The sequence below is a fragment of the Protopterus annectens genome, chromosome 3.part1 (assembly GCF_019279795.1).
Source record: "Protopterus annectens isolate FY-2018-M chromosome 3.part1, PAN1.0, whole genome shotgun sequence".
In the NCBI taxonomy this organism is placed as follows: Eukaryota; Metazoa; Chordata; order Ceratodontiformes; family Protopteridae; genus Protopterus; species Protopterus annectens.
This window is the reverse complement of record NC_056732.1, coordinates 1768657608-1768682139: the sequence shown is the minus strand read 5'-3', so window position 1 is coordinate 1768682139 and position 24532 is coordinate 1768657608. Positions and strand designations below refer to the sequence as shown.

At 38.5% G+C, this 24532-nt stretch overlaps 1 protein-coding gene across 1 annotated transcript in view; it reads right to left on the bottom strand.

Annotated features, from left to right (window-relative positions):
* Positions 1–3144: 3144 nt before the first annotated feature.
* The window catches only part of LOC122797855 (vomeronasal type-2 receptor 26-like), a 59945-nt gene continuing 38557 nt past the window's right edge, over positions 3145–24532 (bottom strand). Inside the window, exon 3 of the mRNA XM_044066377.1 lies at positions 3145–4043. Coding sequence (XP_043922312.1) covers positions 3145–4043 — 899 coding nt within the window. The remainder of the gene's footprint in view (positions 4044–24532) is intronic.

Here is a 24532-nt window from a genome sequence, read left to right as displayed (position 1 = left end):
CTATGTTTGTAACGTATCTCCTTGCATAAAACTTTTTCTTTCTTCAAACAAACTCACAACTGGTCACATCATGGCGCTGGTAGGTTTATTGTATTTTGCCTCCAGAGCTATAGTCCCAGGCAGGACATTCATCCTCTCTTCACCAAACCTGTCACAGGGGGAATTAAAAAACATCACAAGGTACAAGTCAATAAAAGAGTAAGGCCTGATTTGCATTTGTGGTCCAGTTTTTCAATGGATTTTAATGACTGCATGTTTTAGCAAGAGCAGTAAATTTGCAATGGTGCAATTCAACATTTCATAGATGCTGCAGGTGGTTTTGGGATGGGAGCCTATTTCAATAGCCAATGGTTTTCCACCCTGTTGCCTAACTACTGATCAGTGCAAATGAGGAAGGATATCGCATTCTTAGAGATCATGCTAATTTAGTCTGCATGTCCTCCCTGTGGTCGCATGGGTTTCCTACGGGTGCTCCAGTTTCCTCCCACATCCCAAAGACATGCTGTAGGTGGATTGGACACTCTAAAGTTGCCCTAGGTGTGAGTGTGTGCATGTGTGTGCCTTCTGTGGTAGGTTGGCCGCCAGGCTGGAAACTCGACACCGTAAAACTCCACTGCCAATCATTCTGCAGACCGTTGTTCTGCTGTGGCGACCCCTAACCTGGAAAAGCCAAAAGGAAAAGAAGATTTTCATATGCCAAGACCAATTTAGAAATATGAAAGTAATTTTCAGATCCAATAATCTAAGCTGTATTGAAAGTTTTAATAAGAATATCATCCAGGTCTTTTTCGGGTTGGTTCTGTGTTAAGATCATTGGTGTTATTGATTTTGTGTATAAAGCTTACATTTACTTAAGAGTACAGTGCTGATGATCAAAATTCTTAGGCTAATTATTTATTTCAATTACAGGTAGCAAGATTCAAACAGATGGCACCCAAAGCAGCCAGGTCAGCCACTCCCATACTCAAGGAACTTTGGCTAATTGGAGAAGAGTGACCAATACCTTGTTTTGGAACTCATGAGCATCTTGTAAGACAAAGGCTTAAAGTTCAGTCCTCATACACTTTATGAGATTTTACAATGCACTTCTGAAGGATGAAATGGTTGACCTTTTCAACTTTTTTTCAGTATTTAACATATTGTTGTTCCTTAGGACTGTCCCACTCTACCATCTGTGTCAACTTAACTGCAATAAGTTTATTCTCCAGAGGACACCATGCTTTGCCCTGTAGCTTGGGGATCCTCTTTACAAGCATTGTCTGCTCCTACTATGTCAGGTAGTTTTGTTTTTGCCTTCCTTGACATTTTTCTAATTCAACAAGGTCTGCCTATGCTTGGCTACTCCTCACATTCATTTAGGATTGTTAGGGATAGATGTTCCTCTAATGCTTATTTGAAATACATACATTGATCGCATTCCAGCTTTATTTAAATTTTGTATTTCTTTCATTTCAGAGAAAAAGAAAATTATCATTTTGGGGACTCTTTTTTTTTTTCCCTTGTACTGCAAAGATAGCAAGGGTATTCACAAATGGGGTAAAACTTAGGCTTGGACCCAAACAACAATGAAGTAATTTGGAAAGAATTCACTGGGTTAAGCTGTGGTTATTTATTGAGTTTTCTTTGCCAAACAGTCCAAGAGAAAGGTTGTTATCATGTTTTAATAATCCATACAGGGAGTATTGATTTGGGTTCCATTTCAAAGTGTTAGCTGGGATATTGTATTCTTACAGATCTGACAGCAATCAGACAAACTTTACCATGACTTCACTTGGCTTGGTCAGCCATTGTTCCATGTTTAACTTGTCATTCTACAACTAACCATTGAGCTACAGAGAAAACAAGTAGACTTGTGTATCACTGAGTGAGCAAAGCAGCCCCATTGATTGGCATTTCAGTCAAGGAGCACTGAAATATCTATGACACGGTTTAACAGGAATGCATTTAATTTCTCTGTGTTTAGCATAGACATTTTCAACTTTGATCTTCCTAATTTTATTAATCATTTATTGTCAGCATATAAAAAAGAAGAGGTTTAAGGCAAATTGTTTAGTATAAATTAAAAAAAAGAGAAAGGAAAATAATTTATAAAATATTAAATTGATGGGTATACAGATGCAACTCTAATTATCTCTGCAATCATTTGTTAAGTTACAGCTATTATTAAACATTATTGTGATTCAAGTTTGGTCGCACTTTACTACTCTCCAATGTTTTTGTTAGAATCTAACATAAGATGGACTTATTAGGTATTACAGCCAGAAGAAAAGTGTGTGTGGGGGGGGGGCAGACTGCTGCTCCCTCAGATGGATGGACACTGGCTGACCTTAACTACCCTTCCCTATAACTTCCCTTCTTGCTGCTTTCTTGGGTCAGTAACAGTGCTGCAGCCCACAGTGGCCAGTGGGAGTGCCTCAAAGGCTACTTAGCAAAAAGGATAGGCAACCAGGGCAGCTTTATGTCACATCACTTGGAAACTTGCTTGTGACTGAAGGTGGGACTACAAAATGCAATATAACATGGCTTGGTTGTGTGGTTTTAATGGATATGTTTACAGTATAAGTTTAGGACTCAATAAAAATAAATATTTTGGCAAAGTTATTTCATTAATAAATGTCAGGGTCTCAGTGTCGACAGTCTCAGGTTGTTTTCATGGGAGTGGGGCATCACACTAATTGTTTTTCTCCTAAATAGACATATCAAGCTAATACAATAAATTAAAACACTTATTCCATGTGACTGAACTTATATGCAACATGAATATTACATCTTTTTATCTAGATTTCTGTAGGCTTATGAATTAATGGATTTAGCTTATTTCATTGAATATGGAGTTTACCAAGATTATAAAACAATGGTTGGTTAGTATTTCTTGTTTCACAGTAAGCAACAGAATACCTGTGGGAAAACATCTGACACATGGCGCTGTTATTACAACTATATGGGCTCATTTTAAGCCTATAGTATGAAATGTACATGTTTTCCTTAAAATGTAAATATTACATCATAGGATACATTTCTTATGCAAAATATAACTAAAACAGAAACATTAATATATGCTGGGCATTTAAAAATAAATATTCTACAAATGACAGTCCATGATACTTTACCACAGCATGCTTGAATGCTGATATGAAACTGTTTTTATTTCCTGGCCAGCTTTTCTCTAGTGTTCAACTCTGGCCTCAGCATGATAATATAAACTTTAGGGCTAAATATGCAAATAAGTAATCCAGTACTAGAAGCCAATATGGCAAAGATCTCCACAGCAACTGTGTATTTACCTTTGGTACTTAGATAGGCTGGGATAAATGACAACCAGACACTTATAAATGCAAGCATGCTTAAAGTAATGTATTTAGTCTCATTAAACCCATCAGGCAAATTTCTTGCCAAGAATGCAACTACAAAGCAAATACCAGCCAGTAATCCCAAATATCCCAGCATGCCGTAGAACATAACAGCAGAACCTTCATTGCATTCTATTATAATTTTCCCAGTTTCGGATTTCATGTTGTTCTCTGGAAAGGGAGCAGCAATGAACAGCCAAACTGTACATATAATAATCTGCAGTAGAGAACTAAACACAAAGATAGAAATAGGAATCCAGTTAAGGCCTCCCCATGTGCGCGTCTTACTGGATGGGTTTGTAGCATTAAAGGCAATGACAACAAGGACTGTTTTGGCCAAGACAGAGGAAATGCAGATGGAAAACACAATGCCAAAAGTAGTTTGATGGAGAATGCAACTTATTTTGGTGGGCTTACCAATAAATATCAGTGAGCAGATAAAACACAAAACAAGAGCACTCAGAAGGATGTAGCTGAGCTCACGGTTGTTGGCTTTCACTACTGGAGTGTTCCGGAACTTGATAAAGATACAAAGTACAGTTACAGTAATGACAGATGCAGACACTGATATTCCAGTTAGTGATGCACCCAATGGGTCAGCAAATGTGAGGAATTCTTTGATCTTAGGAACGCACTTCTGCCTTTTATCATCTGCCCAGAGATCGTCAGGGCATTTCACACAGTTAGTGGCATCTGAAAAAAAAAGTCATTAAAATAATTCAGATGAAATAAAGCAATATGTTATAAAACAGGAATTAAATGCACACATTTTTAAAATTCCACTTCACCCTGGCCTATACTGTACTGTATTGTTTCACATCTTACTGTTTTCTTGTACTCACTGTATGCAGTTTTTCTAACTTGGCTTCCACTGAAAATTGCTGTTGCACAAATGAAGGATCCATGATGGTCATCAAGTTGCAGATCCCTTTAGATGTTCTGCAGATGTTTATAAAGTCTGGCAGGCAAGTTTCACACTAATCAAGAAAATGGAACTACATCATTCTAAGAACTCTATTTTTACATATGTTGGGCTCTGAAATTAATTTACTGACTTTCATACAGCTACCTAGATTGCATCAGTAAAAGTAATGACTACCCTTAGATGATCTCAATAAGAAATGAGTGCTTGAAAAGTCTTAAAACAAATAGAGACTTCCATACAGGATATTATAGACCAATAACATGCCCTTCAATGACGTATACACTATACACAGGAACTGATGCTGACAGGGTTTATAGTCATTTAGAAGAAAACTCAATTATGGCAGTAGAACAAAAGGGCAATAAAAGAAAGTCATATGGAACAAAGGATCATTTGCTGTTAAATAAAGTCATAAATAAAGTCATACTGGAGAACTGTAAAAATGGGAAGAATTTAAGTATGCCATGGATTTACTATAAAAAAGCATTTGATATTATCCCACATTCATGGATAAAAGAGTGCTTAAATATGTATAAGATGCACCCTACACTGACTGACTACATTACAGTGACCATGAAACTGTGGCAGACCACTTTGCAATTAAGCCGTGATAAAGGACAGATTATTATCCTAGGGATAAAAATTCAAAGGGGGATATTTCAGGGTGACTCACTGTCACCTTTGCTATTCTGCCTTGCCATTAACCCATTAAGCTGTTTATTTAACAACTTAGTCCATGGTTACAATTTGGCTCCCAAAAACAGCAAAGTGTAAAGACTTCTCATCTTCTCTTTGACGATTTAAAACTGTATAGCTCATCAGATGAGGAACTGGGAGCACAGCTTCAGGTCATCAAAACTTTTTCAGATTATATAAGAATGTCATTTGGTCTTGATAAGTGTGCAAAAGCTACCTTTAAAGCAGGAAAACTGCAGCACCAGGAAAACATCATTTTAGGACAAAAATGTGATATAAAAGAACTTGAGCAAGAGGATAGTGCATAAATATTTGGGAATTGATGAAGGATCAACAATAAGACATGAACAAATGGGAATAAAACTTAGTAAGGAATACTTTAGTAGACTTAAATTAATTCTGAAAACAGTGTTGACATCTAGGAACAAAATCCAAGCTATAAACCAATTTTCTCTTCCTGTCCTAACTTAGTTATGGAGTGATTGACTGGCTCCAAAACGTGTTGGATAGATTAGATAGGAAAACAAGGATGCTTCATGCTCACCAAATAATTTATAAAAATCAATGTATATCAAGATTATATATTCCCCATTCCGAAGGATGGATGGGCCTCCTTGAAAATGATTACATGTATAGATTTGCAATTGTGGGACTCCACACATATTTGCTGACCTCACAAGACCAAAATGTATTGAACGTTTTGAAACATGAGGAGAATAAATCTAAGATGACTTATCTGCTTAAATTAGCAGACGCATATCAGCATCAAACAGGAATGCAAATCAAACCAGAAGCAGATAAAAATCAGGCAGCAACTGAATGTACCAAAAAACAAAAGAAAGAATATAAGGTGAAGGATCAGATGAGAAAGCAAGAAATGTGGAAAAAGCATAAATATAGTTGCAAGTATAGAAAACTTCTGTTAGAATCTCATGTTGCTCAGGAACAAATGCAGGAATGGTTATGGAGAGGCAAATTCAAACCAAGAGATGAAAGGTTAACATTGGCAGCCCAACATAATGGACTATGTACATGCTGGTTTACAAAGTCCATTGACCATGTGGAAGAAACAGATAAATGTAGGTTTTGTAAAACTGAATTGGAAACAGCTGCACACCTTGTTGCTGGTTGCGACATACTAATGGCAGTAGGACTGTATACTAAAAGGCATAATCAACAGAACATGCTGGAGTGACAGGTTCATAACCCAGAGACTGCCCATGCTCTGGTATAGACTTCCCATACATGTCAAGCAGAGCACCTCACTGACCCTCTTCAAGAGAAATCTTGATGAGTGGATGGGAAATAGAAAGTTCACCCTGGGGATCACTCCAGTGGCTCTACTTGATAGAGGCACTGGGAACTAACGACAGGTGGCACAATGCTAGGGCACTTCTATGGGCTAGACTTGTAAAGGCCCCAGGGCAATTAGCCTAATACACACCTATGAACCTATAATAATGTGGCAAGACTGTTGTACTTGGGATTGCGCAAACATTATGGTATTGAAGTGGCTGAAAAACACTAAAAACATGAGCCACAAAGCATCATAAAAATTATGAAATTTATATCACATGGTATCACCCATTACCAACAGTTCAAATGATAGATGCTAGAAAACTGGATATAGTGGTCCAGGAAAAGAAGACAAAAGTAGCATTGATCACTGAAATCGTTACACCCAGTGACTACAGTGTCTTGTGTACAGAGAGACACAAAGTCATAAAATATTAGGATCTGCAGGCAGAAACGACAGCAATGTAGAAGAAAGATACCCATACAGTTGCAATGGTAGTAGGAGGAATGGGTCTTATAAAAAATAATTTACAATCATATTTAGATATGTTGCCAATCCGTGTAACCCAGTACGAATTGCAGAATGAGTCATTACTGGGCACATTGTGGGTGCTACAAAGAGCACTTTTGGCTGACATCAAAGATTGAAACAATACTAATTTTATGAGCTTTAATCGTACTTTGACTTAGAAATGGGGTCTATTCCTGTCATGATATTAGAAATCAAAAAAAATTAAAAGATATGTTTGCTCTGAGAGTGTTGATGGAGAAGTATAGAGAAGGTCAGAAGGAGTTGCATTTTGTCTTTGTGGAGTTAGAGAAAGCATATGACAGGGTGCCTAGAGAGGAGTTGTGGTATTGCATGATGAGGAAGTCGGTAGTGTCAGGGAAGTATGTAAGTGTGGTACAGGATATGTACGAGGGTAATGTGACAGGGTGAGGTCTGTGGTATTCTACGATGAGGAAGTTGGGAGTGTCAGAGAAGTATGTAAGAGTGGTACAGGATATGTACGAGGGTAATGTGACAGTGGTGAGGTCTGCAGTGGGAGTGATGGATGCATTTATGGTGGAGGTGGGATTACATCAAGGATCAGCTCTGAGCCCTTTCTTATTTGCAATGTTGATGGACAGGTTGACAGGCAAGATCAGACAGGAGTCCCCATGGACTCTGATGTTTTCAGATGACATTGTGATCTGTAGTGAGAGAAGGGAACATGTGGAGGAGACCCTAGAGAGGTGAAGATATGCTCTAGAGAGAAGAGGAATGAGGGTCAGCAGGGCTAAGACAGAATATATGTGTGTGAATGAGAGGGAGGATAGAGGAATGATGATGATGCAGGGAGTAGAGGTGGTGAAGGTGGATGAGTTTAAATACTTGGGATCAACGGTTCAGAGTAATTGTGAGTGTGGAAGAGAGGTGAAGAAGAGAGAACAGGCAGGATGGAGTGGGTGGAGAAGAGTGTCAGGAGTGTTTTGTGACAGACAATTACCAGTAAGTGTGAAAGGGAAGGTCTACAAGAGGGTAGTGAGACCAGCTATGTTATATGTGTTGGAGACAATGGCACTGAAAAAAGGCAGGAGTCAGAGCTGGACGTGGCAGAGTTAAAGATGTTAAGATTTGCACTGGGTGTGACGAGGGTGGACAGGAGTAGGAATAGGTATATTAGAGGGTCAGCCCAGGTTGGAAGGTTTGGAGAGAAAGCCAGAGAGGCAAGATTACGTTGGTTTGGACATGTGCTGAGGAGGGATGCAGAGTATATTGGGAAAAAGATGTTAAGGATGAAGCTGCCAGGTAACAAGAAAAGAGGAAGGCCTAAGATAAGGTTAATGGAATTGGTGAGAGAGGACATGCAGGTGATTGGTGTGACAGAGCAAGATGCAGAGGACAGGAAGAAATGAAAACAGAAGATCCGCTGTGGTGAGCCCTGCAGCTGAAAGAAGAAGAAATAGAAAACATATGGAAAATGTCATGATACAAAAAAATAAGAAAACAAAGGTGAAGTAGAAAAGAGGATTAGTAATGGAGAAGTTAAAAAAATAGAAACTAAAGCTATGGATTACCTGGGAAGTGAATGATTTAGTGTAGAAAATCCAACTCTGGTAATGTCACAGCATGATGGAACAATGAACCCCCAAATTAAGGAGAAATAGGTTGAACTGGAAGCATCTGATCACTTGTCACTTGAAGAGACTTTGGACCTTCAATTAACTAGTATAAAAGTTCAGTTGGAGTTGCACAGCAAGAGAAGGAGCAGGAGACAGTGACAACTCTGACACAATCTGTGCTGTGGAGTGATAGGTCAGTGGATTCCCATACGAAAGCGCAATGGATGACGTAGGATACAGCTGAGGAAAATAATTCACAGGGAGATATTCTGTTACTTTCTGTAGCATCCCCGAAGGAAACATAGAACAAAGAGGGTGCTCCATCCTTAGAAAAAAATTAACTAAGAGAAGAGTTTCTTGTTTTAATAGAGATGGATAGACATATTAAAACTGATGAATTAAATATTTATTTATTGGGAAAGTCCAACTTGAAACAAAGCCAATTTTCAGTGGAGGCCTGGAGATAAATGCACCAGATGCATGCTTTTGTAAGGTGGGAGGAAACTGGAGTACCTGGAGAAAACCCACATGAATGCAGGAAGGACATACAGACTCTACACAGAAGTCACTCCAGCTTAGAATCAAACCAGAAAAACTCATGCTGTGAAGCGACAATGCTACCACTGCACCACTATGCCATTGAATAGAAATGGATTAGAGAAAGTCAATAAGACCCAAAATATCAGAAGGTTGATAAAACAAATGAACACATTAATCAAACCACAAAAACAGACTAAAACTTCTAGAATATCACAACAATCCACAAGAAATGGAACTTGGACTGAGAACAAGAGGCACAAATTTTAGCGTAGACAGTTTATTTTCCTCTTTCACCATTAGACTTCATCAGAAAACAATACATTCAACAGTAAAAAAACTTTCAGTTTAAAAATATCTGTAAGCCAATAGAAAATATTTCTTCATCCCACAATTAAGTGACATCACAAACTCAACTATTAAAGACATACACTTCTGTTAAAAACTATTTCTTCAAGTGAACCCTGTGGTTCTTTAAAAAACACTTGCCTCAGATTTACTAATATTCCATGCAGGACTACCTTAGTCCTGCACGGAAGCGGCCGTTTAGGAGCAGGATGGCAGCGCACCATGCATATTAATGAAGGCGCGCTGCCTGAGCTCCTAATCTTACACGGAACGTGTAAGAGTGCAGTGGGCATGTCTGAGAGCAGTGCTCTCAGAATACACACGCCACCGCAATGAAGAACAGCAGAAAGCCCAAAAGAATGAACAAGACTGCTCATAGGTGTCTGCATACCCCCAGCAACATCCCGCCATGTGTACAACAGCAATAGTAAACACAAACAATATAAAAATATACCATTTTTTTTTTATGAAACTGATAAAATCTAACCGTAGGTGCGCGGGTTTGCCCATCGCTTAGCTATGGTTAATACAGCTTAAATGGCTGAAGAGGATAACAAGGAAGACATATGCAAATGAAGCAGCATAGCAATAGTGTAGTGGGCAGAGCATTCACCTTATGAGCAGTCATTCCTGGTTCGAGTTCCACTACAGCACATTCCATTTTCCATGTCAAATCACATTATGACCAATATTTTAGTTGCATAACCTACTAAATAACATATATTTGTGAACTGGAATACTGCAGTAAATGCAGATGTGAGGTGTCAGTGTCATAATGTTGCAACGTCCTCAGATAATCACGTGCCCCATACAGTATATGTACACAGGAACCATGGATATAAATGGAAGGTAAAATGCGTAATGAATGATAACTACATACAGTTTCTAAATCCCCCACCTTCCCAAGAACTATTAGACATTACTGTCTAAATCAGTGCAGTGGTAAGCGGGAGTAAGCACTAGAAAGCAAGTGTAAGCACTATTAAGCAGTAGTAAGTGGGAGTAAGCATATGTAAACACTAGTATGCGGGTTTAAGCCCATTTGCACGGGGGTAAGCAATGCACACACAGGTGAAGCAATATTGAAGCTAACTCTCTGTAAGCATCATTAACTGGAGGTTAGCAGTGCTTACCCTCACGCAAACCTGTACAAACCCACTTACAAGTACTTAAAAGTGCCTTAATCACTCTGTATCCAATGGTCTTTGTTCTGCCCAGCAACAAAATAAACAGCCTTGCAGGTCTTAAACCCAGGACCCTATACACTATAGTCACAGCAGTTAACTACCAAGCCATCATAGCAGTACATAAGAATGAGGTATCACCAAAAAAATCCTCACTATAGTAAAATCAAACTGAACGTGTGAAAGGAATCTGTATAGAGTCATATGTTCTATAACCTACTAAACATAAATATGTGAACTGGAGTACTGAAGTAAGCCCAGATGTGAGGTATAATTGTAATACAGTGTTGAAGTCCCCTATTACACACAAGGACCTCATACAGTGTACGTACACATGAATCATGGATACCAGACATATATATATATAACATGTAATGAATAATAAATCAATGCCAAAAAGCAAATATAATGCTAAGTAAATACTAAGCAATACTAAGCATTGCACAGGCCAGCTTAGTTGGTGTAAGCAATGTGTAGGCCAGCTAACTCAACTTGCCCAGTGGTATACCCCTTTAAACAATGCCAACCTTAGGTAAGCAGGTTTGCCCATAGCTTAGCCTTTTCAAAACTGGCCAATCACAACAATGTGCAGGAAATCAGCACTATTTAAACCCAACAGGTGTGAATACATCTCTTAACTGGTTGTAGCTTCCCCTTGCAGGCACCATGGCAGAAAGGGGAGAGAGAGTGCGCTTTTGGGCACAGAGCTGGGGCATCCAGGAGTCCAGAGTCATGGCAGGACTCCTTGTCAAAGACCATGAGCAGAGACTGCTGCAGGGCCAGTACCAGGGTTCCCAATATAAGGTGGAGGCCTGGGACTGTCTTGCCCGTGACCTCACCATTGCCACTGGCATACCCTGAACTGGTGAGCAGGTCAGGCATCAGTATGCAGACTTGAAGTGGTGTAAGGGGGATCTTTTGGATCAGTGGATCCAAGAGGCTAGGACGGCAGGGGCTGTCTCAGCTGTGTAAGTATCACTCCACTACATATTTAATAATTGCTAGCTCATGTATATTATGGATAGGTATGGCTAAATATTCTTCTTATGTCCTTCACAGCAGCAAGTGAGCAGGCAGTGAACCAGGAGGCCCATGAATGTCGCCTGCAGAGGTTGCGACACAAAGCAGGTTAGTAATACTCTTGCATGTACTGTCATAGGAAATAAACCTAAAAGCATTAGTAAGTTAATTGCCAGTATAAAACCTGTATTGTTTAAGGCAAGTATAGCATACAGCGGAGAATATGGCAGGAGCAAGCATCCTCCAAAAGGGCCTCATAGAAACAGACAACTGGTGCCAGAGCCATGGCCTCAAGCTAAATGCCAAAAAGTGTATAGTCATCCCCTTTGACAAAAACAAAGTGCCCACAAATTACCACATAGGTGGTAATCCATTAAGTACAGAAGAAGTAATTAGGGACCTGGGGACCCAAGTTGATAACAATCTCTCATTTGACAACCACGTGGCCAAAGTGGTTAGAAAAACATTTTATATAGCCCACCTAATCATGAAGGGATTCACATCTAGATCAGGGGACATCATCATCAGGCCCATAATTGAGTACAATGCCCCTTTTGGGATGTACCTTACCAGACACCTGCAGCAACTGGAAAGACCCCAAAAGTACCTCACCAAGAGGATCAAGGGCTCAAACAGATGCCATATGCTGCCCGTTAAAAGAAACTCCAGCTCTACTCAGTGGCATACCTGTTCAGAGGCGATCTGTGCCTGATGTATAAAGCCATGTCCAACCGAATTAATGGACATGCTGCACCTCAGAAAATCCAACCATCGAGCTCTGGCAGAGACTTGAACCTCAGCACTGAAATAAATAGGACATGCTGGAGGGACAGATTCATAACAGAGGCTCTCTTCACTCTGGAATAAAATCCCAGTCCAGGTTAGGCAGAGTCCCTCATTGACTCTCTTCAAGAGGAATCTTGATGAGTGGATGGGGATCGTGGGTTTACCGAGTGTCACTTCTGTGTCACTGTTAGACAGAGGCACAGTATACTAACCTCGAAAAAGGGCATAGCAAAATAAATTTAAAATGGGTGGCGAAAGCCAAACACATTCTGGCTAGGCTTATAAATGCCCTAGGGCAGATAGCCTAGAATGAACCTATGAACCTATGAACCTATATAGTTTGTATATAAATAAAAGCCTGACAATAAAGGTCGAACTGCTGAACTGCTTGTGTATACTCCGGCATCATATAGTAATGTAGATTTGCAGTCATTTAATAGTAGTGTTGTATTAAGCACTGTTACCCACACTGTGCAACATAAATAGAATGTGTAGGAATGTCTGTATATGACTGGTGTAATCCCCAGAGGTATTTTAGTACAACTGAGAGAGACATAGACAGAAAACAGTGAAAACACAGACAACAAAATCTGAATAGCACATGCAACTGAGACATGAACTGTTGTATTTTTAGCACACACAGCCATGATTCGAATCCTGGGAATGGTAGTAGTCTGCATACAGAATCATACCTGCCATCTGTACAGATATGTCCAGAATGTCCAGTAAATGTCCATATCTGCTACCTGTCACTCTGTCCCCCTGGGAAATCAATGGGATTATCCCAGATGTATAGGCAGCAAACAACAAATACAACTGATTTTCACACAGCTACAAAAACAAACCTGTCACTCTAGCAACTCCCCAAACTGTTATGAGCGTAATAAGCCAAGTATGTCCTATCTACACCCCCATGTTCTCAAGCTGTGACCATAGTGTGTACAGTAACAGAGTGAGATGTATGTGCATAATAGTAATGTGGAATCTGGTACTTTGTGTGGCAACATTCAGGTAGTGCTAACAAACATTTCTCCCACAGGTCTGTCAGATACAAACACTGTGCCCAGAAATAAAGGAATGATACCCTGTACTGGTACTGTTTACTTTGGTATTGTATGGCATTGTGACTGATGCAGTTGCTCTGAATAATAAGGTATTACTCATCACTATCTCCCACTGTGCTGCATAATATAACTGTCTAGGAAATCCTGTATAAGAGTCTTATAATACAAGGTCAGAATGTAAAACCACAGGTGAATTATAAGATAGAAAGCAGATAGGAGATATACAGCAATATCTATACAACACACACAACTGTGATGGACAGTGCTTTAGTTTTAGCAGACACAGCCATGGTCTGAATCCTGGGAGTGGAAGTAGGCTGCATACAGAATCATACCCCACAGCTGTACAGATAAGTCCAGAATGTCCAGTATATGGGCCCATATCTGCTGCCTATCACCCTGTCCCCCTGGGAAATCAGTGGGGTGATCCCAGATGTTTAGGCAGCAAACAGGAAATACAACTGATTGTCACACATCTATGAGAACAAACCTGTCACACTAGCAACTCCCCAAAATCTTATGAGAGTAATAAGCCACGTATGTCCCAATTACACCCCCATGTTGTTAAGCTGTGGCCAGAGTGTGTACAGTAACAGAGTGAGATGTATGTGCATAATACTAATGTGAAATGTGGTACTTTGTGTGGCAACATACAGGAACTGCTAACAAACATTGCTCTCACAGGTATGTCGGATACGAACACTGTGTCACGAATTAAAAGCTTGAAACCCTGTACTGGTACTGTTTACCCTGGTATTGTATGGAATTGTGAGTGTTGCAGTTGCTCTGAATAATAAGGTATCACTGATCACTGTCACCCACACTGTGCTACATAATATAACTGTGTGCCTTACAGAAAAAAATGCTTGGTGTCAGAGCCATGGGCTCAAGCTCAGTGCCAAGAAATTTATAGTTATCCCCTTTGGAAAAAAGCATGTACCCATGAATTACCACATAGGTGGCAGTACACTAAATACTGAAAGTGTGATAAGAGACTTAGGGACACAGATGGACAGTGGTCTCACCTTCGATAACCACATCATCATAACAGTCAGGAAATCCTTCTATGTGGCACACCTCATCACTAAGGGCTTTTCATCCAGAAAAAAGGAGGCCATTGTCCCACTGTACTCATCCCTCATTAGACCCATTATAGAATACAATGCCCCGTTTGGTATGTACCTCTCAAAACATCTGCAACAACTGTAAAGGTCACAGAAATACCTCACTAAAAGAATCACAGGCCTAAAGCAGATTCCCTATGCTGACCATCTAAAAAACATCAACCTATACTCTGTAACATATCATCTACTCAGAGGCGATCTCTGCTTAACATACAAGGCCATGTCACACCCAGAGCTGTTAGACATGCTACACTTAAAGAAATCCCAATCCCTCAGAGACACATGCTCCAGGGATCTAAACCTTGTCATCACAATAAACAAAACATGCTGGAGGGATAGGTTTCTGACCCAGAGACTCCCCAGACTCTGGAATAGACTGCCCATACATGCCAAGCAGAGCGCCTCTTTGGCCCTCTTCAAAAGGAACCTTGATGATTGGATGGGAGATAGGAAATTCACCCCAGGGATCATGGCAGTCGCCCTGCTAGACATGGGTCCAGGGAAATAAATACTTGGGAAGAAATAGCCAGGGAATTGTTATGGCTAGGCTTGTACGGGCCCTAGGGCTGATTGCCTAGTACCAACCTATGAACCTATTTTGGAAATCCTGTATAAGAGTGTTGTAAGTCACTAAAGGTTGAAGAGGGCCACGTCTACATATGTCCCAGTACACCTGCATGTGGTCAAGACATGACCAGAGTCTGTGCAAAAAGAGATGGACAGGTATGTGTATAACATCAACCTGGAATCTGGGAGTATGTGTAGAAACAGTTAGTTAGTGTTAAACAGTTCCTCCACAGGTATAGCAGGTAAGAGGTGTATACTGCAGGTAAAACCAGTTCATGTATAAAGATGACGACAGCCATATCACTGTCCAGACTAAGACAATAGGGTAGTGTAATAATACTTATAAGGTACAGATAACAGCACTGACTAGGAAAATAATGCAAACTACAGGAATATACTAGTTGTCAATTGACATCTTTCTCCCCCCCCCACCATATCTCCAACAATACACTAAATACCCATCTGAACTGGTATGTGATGACTCCACTGTTATGTTGGGACATATGTCCTATTGGTTGATAATTATTTAAATCTGTTTCTCTGCATGTGCTATGTTGAAATATTCCGACATTGGTGGCATGGTGCCATCAATGTACCAGCATGCTGTTGTTATTACAACTGTGGTCCCATATATGCATGTGTTCCATTTGCTATGCAACTGTTCCGTATCTGGTGTCTGGGTTAATGGGAATATCTATGCATGCTGTTATACCTAACCCTGGAATGTGTTGACTATTGCTAACCCACATATGTTGATACACCATAAACACCATAGTACGTATGAGAATGCGGGTCTCAGCTGACCCACCTGTCCCACCTCAGCCAGCCGTGGCACCGGGCACCAGCACATCTGGGGCCCAACCCAGGACCTCCTCATCTGTTGGTCCTGCACCACCTTCGGGTGGAACCACCTCAGGGGATGGGGCTCACCCCCCCTGGGAGCAGGCATGGACAGGAAGCTGTCACCTGTTACCAGGTCCGGGTCATGGTGAGTAGAGAGCTCAATCAGCAGTTTGGAGATCTTCTACACCAGCTTGAGGGCCATGTGTCACAACTAGAGGGTCCTCCTGGCTCTGCAACTCAGCCCCTAGCACAGCCACCTTCAGGGCTGTGAAGGCGCAGTGATGACTGCCCATGGGTGGGGATTTTAATCCCACTGTTTCCATTAGGGGGCTCATGGGCTTCCGGTTTCCCAACACCCCTCCCCATCAAGGTGTTTACCCCCCCACATGTGTCATATACTGCCCCTGTATACATCTTGTTTGTCTTGTCTGTTAACCTACCCAATGTACCTCCCCAAATATACCTACTATCCTTGCCCGATATCCCACTCTCACCTGAAAAAAAAGGGCAATCTGTTCCCCCAAAAATCTCGCCCCATACATAACTGTCCATTTTGCACACATGTCCACTGAACACATGTTATCTGGTCTAATTGACATCACAACATATTATTGTTGTCCTCACCCCTCTCTTGGGGGTTTGAGTGTCCAAATCTACCTCCAAAGTCAGTGTATATGCACAGCTGTTGCTGTAGAAGAAATGGGCAGCTATGGACCTTCCCTACACCCTCCTATACATCCCTAGCTATTTTCACCACTGTCTTTCCCTCTTTGTGCCTCTTTTTCACCACTGTCTTATCACCTTTTTTTCTTTCCTTTTAAATAAATTAGCGTGGGGGTAAGCGGGAGTAAGCACTTTTATGCAGCAGTAAGCAGGTATAAGTCTGTTTGCACAGGGGTAAGCAATGCCTACACAGTTTAAGCAATTTAGAAGCTAAATGAGTATAAGAAACTGTAACCGGACGTTAGCAGTGCTTACCTCTGAGCAAACCCTCACAAACCAGCTTACAACTGCTTAAACGTGCCTAAATCCTTCTGTATCCAATGGCCCTTGTTCTGCCCAGCAACAAAATAAACAGCCTTTGTAACACTCAAACCCAGGACCGTGCACACCATAGCCAAAGTGATTTGCCACTAAGCCATCTCAGATGCACATAACTCTAATGTTTTCACAAACATATCATCCAGCCCAGTCATTCAACAGTACAGGAAATGTATTTCAACATGTAGAGGTATGTGTGTGTGTGTGTGTGTGTGTGTGTGTGTGTGTGTGTGTGTGTGTGTGTGTGTGCATGTATATATATATATATATATATATATATATATATATATATATATATAAATAAATATCTAAATAGATATAACATACTTATATATGTAGATATAGATACATATATAGAAATATATACAAAATATATATAAACATATATACATACATATATAGATATATATGTCTACATCTATATGTCTGTATATATACAGCAATATATATGTAAGCATAAATATATATATATATATATATATAGAGAGAGAGAGAGAGAGAGAGAGAGGCATATGCAGACATACATCTGTAAATAAAAATGGGAACATAACAAAAACATAGATGTCCACATACAGTGTTAATGGGGTTGAGGGGGCCCAAACAACATACGTCTTGTACGTATAGATATCCCGCCCCCCACAGCCAAATACGTCTGCCCTGCAATACAGTACCAACTGTTGCAGATCCCATAACCAGGACCTGATACAACATGGGCACAAGAAGTTAGCAGTACTCCATCCCACCTGTATGATGTCAGGATGGTATCAATAACATATCATGCAGTACAGTCTGGCTACCATAGGAATGTACAATGTGGAAGCAATCAACATTCCTAGGATACATATACACAGACACATATATGCAGATACATATATATATATATATATATATAGAGAGAGAGAGAGAGAGAGAGAGAGAGAGAGATGTAACTACACATACACACACAGAGATATGTATAGGAAGATACATATGTAGAAGGTGCACACAATACAGAACAGCCACTATGCCTGCAGTTGCCACCTTACCAACTGGACACTGTATGAGCCACCCATACAGATGACAATTGTTGCCTGCAGCATATACGCACAGAGAGGTCAAAGGATATAACACCACACACAGGGTTGCATACATGGAAAAGCTTTATTTGTGTATATTACAGTTCTATATGCCATGTCATATAGCTGTTTAGGGACTGGCATACATATAAACGGAGTAATGCAACTGTGAAACAGTTATATTAATATGGTAGTCTGGAAAGGTTTACATAACCCCCCCCTTTTTTTAAAAAATTTAAAGGGGTTTTTAAAATTTTAAAAGGAAAAAAAAAAAAAAAAAAAGGGGGAAAAAAAAAAACAAAAATTTTTTTTTTTTTAAAAAAAAACAATTTTTTGGGGGGAAGGGAAAAAAAAACCATGAAATTTCCCAAACCAAATTAAATTCGGGTTCCCTTGGGAAAAATTTGGGGGGGGGAAAAAAGGAAAAAAAAAAAGATTTTTTTTTTTTAAAAAAAAAACCCCCCAAAAAGGGGTTTAAAAATTTAAAAAAAAATTTTTTTTTTAAAAAATTTAAATTTAAGGGGGAAAAAAATTTTTTTAATTTTTAAAAAAAAACCCCTTTTTAAACCGGGTTTCCCCTTTCCCCCAAAGGAAAACGGGAAAAAAAAAAAAATTTAAAAATTTTTTTTGGGTTTCCCGTTGGAAAAAAAATTTTTAACACCCCCCCCCCCAAAAATATAAGGGGAAAAAAAAATTTTAAAAAAATTTAAAAAAAAAAAAATTTAAATAAAAAAAAAAAAAACAAAAAAAAAAAAAATCCCCCTAAAAAAAATTTTTTGGAAACGGAAAAAAACCAAATTTTTTTTTTCCCCCCCCCTTTTTCCCCAAAAAAAAAATTTTTAAAAATTTTTTTTTTTAAAAAAAATTTTTGTTCCCAAAAAAAAAAAAAACCCAAAATTTAAAAAAAACCCCCCCCTTTTAAAAAAAAAATTTTTTAAAAACCCCTTTTTAATTTTTTTGAAAAAAAAGGGGGGGGGGTTTTTAAAAAACCCCCAAAAAAAAAAAACCCCCAAAAACCCGGGGCCAAAAAAAAAAAGGGGGGGGTTTTTGGTTTTTTAAAAAAAAAAAGGAAAAAAAAAAAAAACCCCCGGGGGGCCCCCCCCAAAAAAATTTTAAAAAACCAAAGAAAAAAAAATTAAAAAAAACCTTTTTTAAAAGGGGGAAAAAAAAGGGGGGGGGCCCAAAAAAAGGGTTAAACCCAAAAAAAAAAAAAAAACCCCAAAAAAAAAAAAAAGGGGGGGGAAAAAAACCCTTTGGGGGAACCCCCCCCCCCAAAAAAAAAAAAAAAAATTTTTCCCTCCAAAAAAAAAAAAAACCCTAATTCTGAAAAATTTTGGGGGAAAAAAAATTTTTTTCCCCCTAGTAAAAGGGCCCCAAAGGGGGAAAAAAAAAATTTTAAAAAAAAAAGGTTTTAAAGAAACCCCCCTTTTTCCCCCCAAAGCCAAAAAAAAAAGGGAAAAATTTTTAAAGGTTTAAAAAGGGGGGAAAAAAAAAAAAAAAATTTTTTTTTTAAAAAAAAAAGGGGAAAAATTTTTAAAAGGGGAAAACCCCCAAAAAAATTTCCCAACCCCTTAAAAAAATTTTTTGGGGGGGAAACCCCCAAACCCCCGGGTTTTTTTAAAAAAATTTTTAAAAAGGTTTTTTTGGAAAAAAATTTAAAAGGGGAAAAACCCGGGTTAAAAAACCCCCCAAAAAAAAAAAAAATAAAAAAATGGGAAAAAAAAAAATATAAAAAAAAAAAAAACTTTTTTTTTTTTTTTAAAATTTTAAAAAAAATTATTTAAAAAAAATTTTTTAAAAAAATTTTTTTTCATTTTTTTTCCCCCCCAAAAAAAACCCCATTTTTGGTTCCGTTTTTTTTTAAAAAAAAATTTTTAAAACCAAAAAAAAATTTTTTAAAAAAAAAATTTAAACAAAAAAAAGGGGGGGGGAAAAAAAAAAAAAAATTTTTTTTAAAAAACCCCCAAAAAAGGGGGGGGAAATTTATTTTTTAAAAAACCCCCTTTTTTTAAAAAGGGGGAAAAAAAATTTAAAAAAGGGGGCCCCCTTTCCCCCGGGGGGGGAAAGGGTTTTTTTTCCCCCGGGGGGGGGAAAAAAAAAAAAGGGGGTTTTTTTTTTTCCCCCCCCGGGCCCCAAATTAAAGGGGGGAAAAAAACCCCCCTTTTCCCCCCCCTTTTTAAAACGGTTTTTGGAAAAAAAATTTTTTTTTCCCAAAAAAAAAAAGGGAAAAAAACCAAAAAAAATTTTAAAATTTTTAAAATTTTTTTAAAAAACCCCTTTTTTTAAAAAAAAAGGAAAAAACCCTTTTGTTTTAAAAAAATTTGGGCCAAAAAAGGGGAAAAAAAACGGGGAAATTTTCCCAAAAAAAAAAAAATTTTTTTAAAAAAAAAAATTTTTTAAAAATTTTTTAAAAAAAAAAAATTTTTTGGGGAAAATAAAAAAAAAAAAAATTTTTTTTTTTAAAAAAAAATAAGAAAAAAAAAAAAAATTTTTTTTTTAAAAATATTAATTTAAAATTTAAATTTATTTTAAAAACCCCAACAAAAAAAAGGGGGAAAAAAAAAAACCCCCCTTAAAAAAGGGGGGGAAAAAAAAGGGGAAAAAAAAAAAACCCCCCAAATTTTTCCCCCCCCTTTTCCCCCCCCCCCCCAAAAAAAAGGGGGAGGGGGAAAAAAAAATTTTTTTTAAAAAAAAAAAATATTTTTTTTTTAAAAAAAAGGGGAATTTCCAAGGAAGCCCCCCCCCCCTTTTAAAAAAAAAAAAATTTCCTTTTTTTTTTTTAAAAAAAATAAAAAAAAAAAATTTTTTTTTTAAAATTTTTTTAAAAAAAAAAAAAGGGGGAAGAAAAAAAAAAGGGGAAAAAAAAAAAAGGGGTTTTTTTTTAAAGGAATTTGTTGAAAAACCCCAAAAAATTTTTTTCCCAAAAAACCCCCCCAAAAAAAATAAAACCCCCAAAAATTTGAAAAAGGGAAAAAAAGGAAAAAAAAAAAAATTTTTTTAAATGGGGGGAAAAAAAAAAAAAATTATAAAAAAAAATTTTTTTTTTTAAAGGGGGGTTAACCGGGGTTAAGTGGGGAAAAAAAATTCCCCAAAAACCAAAAAAAAAAAAGGGGTTTTCCCCCCCCCCCCCCAAAACCGGGGAAAGACCCAGAAAAAAAGGGAAAAAAAATAAAAAAAAAACAAATTCCCCCCAAAAAACCCCCTTTTGGGGGGGGAAAAAAATTGAAAAAATTTTTTTTTGGGGGAATTGGGGGAAAAAACCCTTTTAAAAAAAATTGGGGGCCCCCCAAAAAACCCCCCCTTTTTAAAAAGGGGGGGAAATTTTTGGGGGGCCCCCTTTTTTTTTTTTGGGGGGAAAAAAGGGGGAAAAAGGGCACCCCCCCAAAAAAAAATTTTTTAAAAAAAAATTTTTCAAAGCCGGGGGGGGAACCAAGGGGAAAACCCCTTTTGGGAAAAAAATTTTAAAAAAACCCTTTTTCGGGAATTAAAAAAAATTGGAAAAAAATTGGGGGAAAAAGGGGGGGGCCCCGGGAAAAAAAAAAAAAAAAATTTTTTTTACCCCCAAACCGGGGGGGGGAAAAAAAAAGGCCCCCCCCCTTTTTTCCCCCAAAAAAGGAAACAAAAAAAAAAAAAAAAACCCCCCAAAAAACCCAAAAAAACCCCGGTTTAAAAACCCCCCCTTTTAATTTAAAAATTTTCCCAAAATTTTCTCCCCGGGGTTTCCCCAAAAAGGGGGGGCCCCAAAGGAAAAAAAACCCCCCAAAAAAATTTTAAAAATTTCCCGGGAAAAATTAAAAAAAAAAAAAAAAGGGGGAGGGGGGGAAAAATTTTTAAAACAACCCCCCCAAAAGGCTTTTTTTTTTAAAAGGGGGGGGAAAAAGGGGGGGGGGGGGGCCCCCCCAAAAAAAAAAAAAAGGGGGAAAATTTTTAAAAAGGGGGGGAAAAAGGGAAACCAAAAATTTCCTTTTTTGGGGGAAAGGGGGGAAAAATTTTTTGGGGGTTTTTTAAATTTCCCCAACCCTTTAAAAAAGGCCCCCTGTAAAAGGGGCCCAAAAAACACAAAAGGGGGAAAATTTAAAATTTTTTTAAAAAAAAATTTTTTGGGGGGGGGGAAAACCAAAAAAAATTTAAAAAAAAAAAAACCCCCCCCGGAATTTTTTAAAAAAAGGAAAAAAAAAGGGGGGTTCCCCCCCCAAAAAAAAACCCCCCCAAAAATTTTTTGGGGGGTTTTTTTCCCCCCAAAAACCCCAAAAAAAAAGGGGGGTTTTGGGGGTTTTTTTTTTTTATTTTAAAAATTATTTAAATTTTTTTTTAATTTTTTTAAAAAAAAAATTTTTAAATTTTTTTAATGAAAAATTTTTAAAAAAAAAAAAATTTTTCCCCTTTTGGGGAAAAATTTAAATTTTTTTTTAAAAAAAAAAAATTTTTTTTTTCCCCCAAAATTTTTCCCCCCAAAAAAAAACCCAATTTTTTAAAAAACCCCTAAAAGGGGGGGGGGGGCCCCCCCCCAAAAAAAAAAACCCCCCCCCCGGGGGCCCAACCCCCCCTTTTTTTTTCCCCCCCCCCCTTTTGGGGGGGGAAAAAAAAAAAAAATTTTTTTTGGGTTGGGGGGTTTTAAAAAACCCCTTTTTTTTTTTCCCCCCCGGGGGGGTTTGTGGGGGGGCCCCCGGGCCCCCAAACCCCAAAACCAACCTTCCCCCCCCAAAAAGGGGCCCCCGGGGGGGGTTTTTCCCCCCAAAGGGGGGGGCCCTTTAAACCCCCCCCGGGAAAAAAATTTTTTTTTGGGGCCTTTTTCCCCCTTTTTCCCCCAAAAAAACCCCCCCCTTTTTAAAAATTTTTCCCCAAAAAATTTTTAAAAAAACCCCAAAGGGCCAAAAGGGGCCCTTAAAAATTTTTTAAGGGCCCCAAAAAAAATTTTTTTCCTTTTTGGGGTTTTAAGGCCAAATTTTAAAATTTTAAACCCAGGGGGAAAAAAGGGGGCCCCCCCAAAAAAAATTAAACCCCCCCTTTTAAAAAACCCCTTTTTTTTTTTTTTTAAAATTTTCTTTTTAAAAAAGGGGGGAAAAAAAAAAAAACCCCCCAAAAAAAAATTTTTTAAAAAACCCGGGGAAAATTTAAACCAAAAGTTTTTTTTTTTGGGGGGGGAAAAGGTTTTTAAAAATTTAAGGGGGGAAATTTTAAAGGGGTTTTTTTTTTGGGGGGGGCCCCCTTTTTTTTTTAAAAACCCCTTTGAAGGGCCCCCACAAATTTTTTAAAAAAACCCCAAAAAAACCCCTTTTTCCCCAACGGGGAAAAAAATTGAAATCAAATAAAGGGGCCCCATTTTAACCGGGGTTTTCCAAATTTTAAAATTTAAATATAAAAAAAAGGGGGGAAAAAAAAGGGGCCAAAAAATTAACCCCCTTAAAAACCCCCAAAAAAGGGGTTTCAGGGGGGGGGGTTTTTTTTTTTTTAATGGGAACCCAACCTTTTAAAATTTGTTTTAAAAAAAAAAAATTTTTTTTTAAAAAAAAAATTTTTTAAAAAAAGGGGTTTAAAAAAGGGGGCCAAAAAAAAAGGGGGGAAAAATTTTTTTTAAAATGTTGCCCCAAAAAAAGGGTTAAAAAACCCCCCCCCGGGGTTTTTTAAAAAGGGGGGGGGTTTTAAAAAAAAAAAGTAAAAAAAATTTTTTTCCCGGGGGGGGGTTTTGGGGGGAAAAAAGGGAAAAAAAAGGGGGGGTTTTTGGGGGGGGGAAAAAAAAAATTTTTTTTTTGGGGTTTTTTTTTTTTCTCCTTTTTTTTTTTGGGGGGGAAAAATTTTTTGTCATGGTGCAACCAAATGTGTGTGTAATGGGTAGTTAGTTTGTCTGTGGGGCACCCTTTTGAACCAAAGGTTTATGTATGCAGGATGCATGTTTTTGTGTGGGGTTTGGCCCTGTATGCACATTTTGATTGTGGTGTATTTTAAAGCAGTACCTCCTTTGGGATCATGCAGTACATGGTTTGGGCTGCCCCCTTACACACCAGGAAACATCATGTTTTAATCACAGGAAAGCTGATAGTATAATAAGGTCTGTAGCATGGAACAGGCATTGAGAGGGGAATAGACACCAGATAGACCCCCGGGCCCCAGACCACACCAGGTGGACAGAAAACCCAAACCACAGAAATACCCCACAAAAAGGATTACTTAAACAGATGCCATGAGGGTAAAACCAGCTACCCTTTTCACACATATAGGAGGGGCCCAAATATGCAAACCCAGGGGCTGTTGGACATGAAAGAAATCCCCAAACCCAGCCCTTAGGGAAAAACCCTTTTCACCACAAAAAGAATATGCTAGGGAAAATTTTTAGAGCCCATATGGCAAACAATCTATATCCGTTATTAGCACTCTTCAAAAAATTTATTTAATGGGAGATATGTTCCGGGGTCATTTGTGGCCCCGGGGGGCACAGGTAACGGGGGGCAAAACCAGGGTACCCTTTAGGTATGGCCCCGGGCCAATTTGCCCAGAAAACCCCTGAACCTATAATATCCCTTCAGCAGAGAGGGACCTAAACCCCCCATATGAGCACTACAGTGCATTGGGGGAAATACTAGTCAACACCA